The 8,071-nt window shown below is 35.7% G+C and overlaps 1 protein-coding gene across 1 annotated transcript; it reads left to right on the forward strand.

Moving 5' to 3' along the window:
- The first annotated feature begins 447 nt into the window (after positions 1-447).
- Positions 448-5,006, forward strand: rx2 (retinal homeobox gene 2). The gene is made up of 3 exons (XM_017496216.3): positions 448-1,312; positions 4,014-4,270; positions 4,563-5,006. Exons 1-3 carry the CDS (start codon positions 1,021-1,023, stop codon positions 5,004-5,006), a joined length of 993 nt encoding a protein of 330 aa, XP_017351705.1. The 5' UTR covers positions 448-1,020.
- The last annotated feature ends 3,065 nt before the right edge of the window (positions 5,007-8,071 follow it).

Here is an 8,071-nt window from a genome sequence, read left to right on the forward strand (position 1 = left end):
TGTTAATTTACATTTTATTTCACAAACTTTACTGCTTTTAAAATTCTTAACGAACATTTTCTAAATTTTTTCTTTTGGCTCGAAATAAAGTAACCACCTGTTGAAAGCAGAAGTTCGCAAAGAGAATGTTTTTCATTATTATTTTCAGGATCTGTGGAATTATTACAGGTATAGTAGTAATGATGCGGTAATTATACAGTAGTAATAATAAAACACCACTAAAAACCACCAAACATGCAAGTACTTCAGTTTTTCAGTAATTCTTAAGTAAATAAGTAAGTCTCTTTATGAGAAACAAACATTAATATGCCACAAAGAGATATTTAAACTTTTAGTTATGTCCATGCTTTATATCATATATCAAATTTACCGCAGTACGTAGATGTTAAAGATATATAGCTATGAAAAAAGGCATGAAAAAAGGAGAATTATTTAGATTAGCAAAAATCTAAACACTATGCTTCACCGTGCTCTTATACCATGTGCCTAGAAAGTAACAAATCACTGTAAACAAAGAAAGAAAAATCTGGTTGTCTTTCATAAAAACTGATGAAGCATATAAATGGTGGAAGGTCAAAGCTGTCTATTTTCATGAAACAGTTAAACCTCACCACTGTCATCATGTCTCACCACTGTTTATGAGATCAATTATGTCTCAGGATATACCATCTTGTTGGTTGAATCAGAAGTCGGACAAAGAGCTGAGATTGTTCAAAAGTTTTACGTAAATGTGCAAAAGTGATCGCTTTGTCGGACTTTTAATTTAATCGTTGCTGTGTATGAGGAGATGCTAACGACAATTCTCCATCACTTCATAATTCACCATAATTAACATTATAGAAAATATAATATATAATATTATATAACACTAATATTACATTGATCTTTTTATCTTCCAACAGGAAACCACAGAAGCAACTCTCAGAAGATGGTTCCTTTGTCTATCTAGTCTGCTAACTACATTCATCGTGTTTTTTTAATATTCAACAACTTTCCCTGGACGTACACTCCTGCCCTCGAATGCATTTATCTCTGGATTCCATAAACATGGCGGATGACGGCTACCTCTCGTCAGAAAACTACCACGACCTGGGTAAAGGAGGCGGATCAGCGATGGGCGGGCGCTTGCACAGCATCGACGTGATTCTGGGTTTCAGTAAGGAACAGGACCCTCTGCTCAACACTGTGGGACCTGCTGCGGGCCATAAAGGTGACGGAGATGTCCTGGTGGAACAGGGGAAACAGGTGACCTCTGACCCTTATGCTCACCTGCCCAGCATGTCTGACAACTCCCATCAGGCTGTCTATCATGGTGAGGAAATAGTGCTTAATCGTGAACAATAAATAAATACAATAAATACAGCATGCTACGGATTAAAAAATTGGTTAATGTTCATAGTGAATCTCATGTCTATTTATGTAGTATTTATGAAATAGATTATAGTTTCACTGGGAGATTTCACAACTTCCTTATTTAAAAAAAAGAAAAAAAAAAGAACGTTCCTGTAAAACATTACAGTTGAGGGAACTCTGCTGTTTAAATCTCACATGCTGAAATTATAAATGCTAACCTTAAAACCAGTCTGCTGAAACATATACATATTAAAAGCAACTAACACTATTAATTATAGTGTAGATGAAATTAAGAAAAAATCTTTGGTTTATGTTTCAAAACATATTTGCCTGTATCAGTAACCTGCACTGATCACAATATTACGGAAGCCCTAATTGGCCATGCACTGTTAATTTTTTTCTTTGATGTTTTCTCATGATCTCAACTTAATTTTCTCATGATCTTGACATAACAAAAAGCTTTTTTCTCGGGATAAAATTAATCACGAGAAAACAACTTTTTGTTATGTTGAGATCACGAGAAAATTAAGTCGAGATCACGAGAAAACAACTTTTTGTTATGTCGAGATCACAAGAAAACAACAGAAAATAACCTAATAATGCATGGCCGTTTAAGGCTTCCGTACTATGTAATGGGTGGTCTGTAAACTTCACTTCAACAGTAAAGAGAACAGGAAAACAGAAAAAAAATTACAACAAATTATAACTTATTCATCATAAAATGCAGCTTTCAGGAATACAGAAAGGATCAAGAATACTCAAATACAAGAATACTTTAATTTTTCACAAAATTAAAATAAAAATCGTTAGAATAAGAGTACTATAACAATTGCAAATCTAGCAGTCCCCACAATCTATTAAAAAATTATTTTGTATACTGTATTAATTAGAAAATAGGCTATAAATTGATAATGGACCAAATCTGGTCAAATACAAACTTAGTCCTTTAATACAGAGGTAAAGATGGGTTAGTTAGCTTCTGTAGCTTATTTAATATTTAAGCATAGCATTTTATTGTTTTTCGTTTTTAAAGCACATTATTCAATAACTACAATATGAAATGCAGTAAAATTAGAACAAAAGATATGCAGATATGTGAGTGAGACACTACCATACTACCACAGGAAATTATTACCATAATCAAATTATACAGATAAAAATTTTTTTTTAAAGATTTTAAAAATACAACGCATTCAACTAAACAGCAAATTAGCTAAACTTTGAAACAATTGTTTTCCTCAAGACTTAAGCTAAAACAACATACTTGCAAATTTATAATAATTATTATAACTGAAAAGATAGAAAAGTTAATGTTAGAGATAGAGATGGGGTTGAATTTGTACCTTTTCTTACAACTACATATTCACATGAAATTCCAACACATCGCCCTTTTATTCATTTCTCATGAGATCAGGTTGGCTTATAGGAGCTAATCAACTAAACTATGCATGGGGAACTTAAAGAATTCACAGGCCACTAATCACAGAAAGAACCTTATCAAGAGTCACACCTGCCACTACAAGAACTGCACACTTACAGCACACTAAAGCAATGATCTAATGATAATCTCACCTAACTTAATTAGATTGATTTACACTAAGCTACTGCTGCGACATGTGCATGGCATCGCTTTTTATTTGTTTCTTGGAAATAAAAACCTCTACTTTTGCCAAGCAGGTCCTTGTCATGTACACAAACAGAAGTTCTGAGAGGTTTTAAAGCAGTTGGATTAACAGCCACGGCCACATGAGCTGTCGCAGGTTTAGCAGGTGACATCTGTTTGCGTATTCAGGGATTACTGTGGAGAACTACACAGACAAACAGAGAGATGTGTAGGAACTCATGAACATATGTCTTGTTCAAAAGAGGTTTAGGTTAAAATCAAATTATATGATTGTTTACTATGTTCAAGAGTTGTTTATTATGTTAAAGCCATGAGAGGGTGTGCGTTATAGGGATAAGGGTGTTCTTAGGCATGATGTCTAGCGTATTATTACGCGTAGTATTAGTAGTAATACTGAATTCTATTATCGTGATGCGATCACAGGCATGTGTATAGTAAGGATTTTAAATGCCTCAGCCAATCAGATTTTGGAACCAAAAATATCAGTTTTATAAAATGTCATTTAAAACCCAAATAATTTGTTCTCATAGCATATTTTTCACATCTTGTCCCAGTGGAGAACGCTCTTCAAGGGTTCTTTAGGTAATTACATTCTTGGCTTACTAAAGGGGCTCTACTGGAACCCTTTCTAATAGGGAGACACTCTCTTGTATATGGTTCTACATAGAACTCCCAGAGGAAAACACCAAAGAATGCTTTAGGGCTCTGGATTTTTTTCCTAATAGTATGTGATGGTCATTTTAATACTAACACAATAACTTGTTTGTACTTTCTAACCATTGTGAACACACTATACTGCTCTTTTAGTTTGTCTCTGCTAGTTTAGAGAACACTTAAAGATTCAAAAGAATCACACAACAAACAGTTTTTCCTTTTAGATAAAGTTAAAAAGTAGACTTCTTTATAACCATTTATTCTTTATAACCCATTTTTCTAAGAGTGACTTTAATCTGAATCTTGTCAACACCTTTTCTAGTGAACAGATCACACTTGTTGAGAATAAAGAGCAACTTGGTCTTAATTTTTGTCTCTTTAGAAACAGGACTCTTCTCAAATGATAAATGTGAAGGCGAGGTTGGGGATCTTCACCATCGTGGTGTGGAGAGTGACAGCAGGTCTCCCGAACCTCTAGAGGATGACCAACCCAAGAAGAAACACCGTCGCAACCGGACCACCTTCACCACTTACCAACTGCACGAGCTAGAAAGAGCTTTTGAGAAATCCCACTATCCTGATGTGTACAGTCGAGAAGAGCTGGCCATGAAGGTCAATCTCCCAGAAGTACGAGTGCAGGTACGATTGGATTAATTTGTTAGGACAAGCGTCATCTAGCATTCTCTTAATGTGGCATATGTTGACTAGACCTTGTAACACCAGGTAAGGTGTTAAACCAAAGAGATAATGTACTAATGGGAACCACTAGACAATGTAAATAGCAAAGTCTTGTTATAGGAGCTTTGTTTAATTGCCAGTTTAAGACTCCCTCTTGAGACCTCTAATCCTGGGGCTTTAGAGTGTTCCTGTTTAACATACTGTGCCTTAGTCTTACCTTCACCAAAGTAGATCTTTATGGATTTTTTCCTAGGTCTGGTTCCAGAATCGGCGTGCAAAATGGCGGCGTCAGGAGAAGATGGACACTGGTAGCATGAAGCTCCATGACTCACCTATGCTGTCCTTCAACCGGTCTCCCATGCCCTCCAATGTAGGGCCGATGAGCAATTCCTTGCCCTTAGACTCCTGGTTATCGTCACCCCTCTCCAGTGCCACTCCCATGCATAGCATCCCGGGATTCATGGGTCCATCCCAAAGCCTGCAACCCACCTACTCGAGCCACCCGGGCTTCCTTAACTCAACTCCAGGCATAGTGCAGGGAATGCAGCCCATGCCTCCTCCACCGTACCAGTGTCCACCGGCCTTCAATGACAAGTATCCACTGGACGACATGGACCGCAGCTCCAGCATTGCAGCTCTGAGAATGAAGGCCAAGGAACACATTCAGTCCATGGACAAAACCTGGCAGCCCATGTGATTCGAGGATTGCATTTTGTAAAGATGTGTACACTATACAGTTTTATAGAACGTGTTAGAACTGTGTGTAAGCATCAAATATGTTTGTTAATCATGGTATGCAACATGGAAAGTCTTTTGAGGTTTAAACTCCACAAGACATGGACAAAAAAAGCAGACAACTTTTGTTATCTGTTGCACATAAAGAAGGACTACCACTGGTTTAGATAGCTATTCAAAGCAGTAGCGAAACATTATGCACTCTACAACCATGACTTTATAAGAATGAATGAATTCTACAATCAAGCCAGGAGCCTGAAAAAGCATGCATAAACCTCTACGTGTTTCATTTACAGGACAGTTTGGTCATCTGTTAAAGGTAGCTCAGGGAATCAGGTGTCAGGTTTTGGGTGGCAGGTAAACTGGGCAGTTGGGCTGTAGTCAAGACTGCTATTGTCCAGTCCAAGCCGAGAGCGAGTCAAGGTCAAGACCAAGTGAAGATTCAGTCCAACTTAAAGTGAGATCAAGTCAAGATCAAGACCAAAAACCATCAGTTTTTTTAAGCCAAGCCTGTACTTCAATTACTTGGCTTCATTCATACATTGCGCCAATGATTAGGCTGTTAGGATGAAAGAAATTACTTGTCAAACTTACCGCATAAAATTAAAGCCAAGACCATATTTAGCAAGACCAATGCCCAAGACTGAGACACGTCCCAGTACAAATGCCAACAGGTCAGACACAAGTCCAAGTCAATACAGAAAAGGTCTCGAGACCAGACTCGAATCCAAGACTGGACTCAATTCCTACAGCTCTACTGTCATGACTTATAACATTAACTGCTTTTACGTAGACTAATACTTGTCCCTATTTCACACAGGCTAATGCTTGTCCCTAATTCAGGCAGGTGTGCTTATTGTGTGGCTTTGACTGTGAAAATTCCAGCTATCCCTATTCCTGTCCAAATGATCACAAACAATACATCAATTTCAGTAATTGATGGAATAAAGTGGCTCATCTTCAGAAAATCAGACAAAAAAACATGAATTATGGATAAAGCTGTAAGTTCCTTAGTATAGCATGCACTTGGATGGTTGTCTGGTTTTCTACAACTCTAATTTAAGGATAGGTATAAAACCATGACCACTTGCTTGAGTTTGTGGCATCTGATTAAAACTGAGTCAGAAAGTAAATGATTTTTTTTTTTAAACCATGGCACAAGAACACACTAAAGTGTAAAGTTAGGGAGTATTCACTTGCACCCTGGAGTATTTTTTATCATTCAGATGTATGTTGCCTGAGCCTTAGTTTTGTCTGTACAACCTCTGATTAAAATGACATTTTGAAGAAATGACCTATCTATCCCCAGAGCATGCTGAAGTGTATGAGGTCATTAGCTGATTGTGTAGCTGTCATAACGAGTATGTGTATGGATGAGTACGTGGACGGAGAGTCGCTTAGTCTGGCACCACACTCTGTTCATTTGTTGCTCAGCATTATTGATTGCTGCTCTTTGTTTAAGACTCTAAAATGAAAAGACAAGATCTGGACTAATAGGCATCACTTCGGTTGAGTGACCTTAATGCTTTACATGCAAGGGTGCTGCCAAGAAGGGAAGGTATTTTGCTGAAGATATGTCCATAATCTGATTATTTTGCTCAAGTATCTTTCTTATAGCGTATTTGTTAGAACTCCAAATTGATCATAAGTGATGCCTAAAACAGATTATATTAAGCAAAAGTGAAAAGTAAAGATAAAGCTAAAGTATGATACCATATTTAATCATGAACTCTAAAGATTGACATTCTTTATATTCTGTATGGTATTTTTTTAAAAATTGTTTTATAAAATTTATGTAATTCAAAATACATCATACTCTACCTTTTTGTGCTGACTTGTATGCATGAACCTGGGTTTTTCTGTATTAAATGTAAACGTGTGAACCTGTGAACAATGAGGAAGCAAGGAAAAGCCAAAGATTATGGATTTTTTATTAGCGATGAAAATGTTAATGTGAAAATTTAGACAATAGCTGTTTGGCTCTGTATGAATTATATGATTGCCTACACTGTAAAACCTGATAGTTCATTTAACTCAAAAAAATTGAGGAAACTAATGACCTCAAAATTTTTAAGTTGATAAATCATTTTCTTTAAGCCAAACACACTTAAATATAACAAGTTTGAGTTCCATTTTTGTTATATTTAAGTGTATTTGGCTTAAACAAATTGATAAACTTAAACATTTTGAGGTAATTAGTGTTCTCAAATTTTTTAAGTTAAATGAACTATCCAGTTTTACAGTGTACGCAGCTTTGTTAACTGTCACTCTAATTTCTTTTTGTCGTATTTTATCTTTAGACTTTTGAACATTTTGCACTAACAATCTCAATAAAGATAGTTCAATCAAACGAAATAACTGGATCTCTACTTTGTAGAGATACAGGACTGCTTGCTTTTAAGTTACGAATGAATACAGAAGAAGAAAATGTGTAAATAACCAATTATGATGCTTAAAACTATGTGATAATGCCCTCTCTAAAAAGATGTCATATTGCTTAATAATTTAGCAAGTTACTATAATAGACTTACTTTAAACCACATGGCTTTTAAAATTGGGCCATGGTTTAGCAGTTTTGTGTTTTGTATTATTTTGTTTGGTTTTCAAATCAGCACTCTTCAGAAGTTTTGTCATTTTATTTACTCGTAGTCTGGTTTTCGATGGGAAAGTTAATTGTACTATTAAAGGTTTTCAAACAAGACCTTTGTGACCAGTCGCATGTATTGTTATTCAGTTATATACTAATTGTAAAACTGGTCATTCAGCAACAGGTTTATGAGGCTCATCAGTGTTTCTATGCTGAAAAAAATAATACAACATGGAGGAGGGTTGAAATTGGGGCATTTTTTTTTTTTTTAAACTGAATTTAAACTGACAAATGGGCAAAAATAGGCACAGACATCTATGGGTTAGATCATAAAAATGATCAGTGTGAATTCATGCCGTTAGCTTGTATTAATATATACAAGCACAGTGATATATTATATAGTGATATATCACTGTGCTTTGTTTAATTTTAATTGTTTA

Source organism: Ictalurus punctatus, chromosome 20 (genome assembly GCF_001660625.3).
Source record: "Ictalurus punctatus breed USDA103 chromosome 20, Coco_2.0, whole genome shotgun sequence".
NCBI lineage: Eukaryota > Metazoa > Chordata > Actinopteri > Siluriformes > Ictaluridae > Ictalurus > Ictalurus punctatus.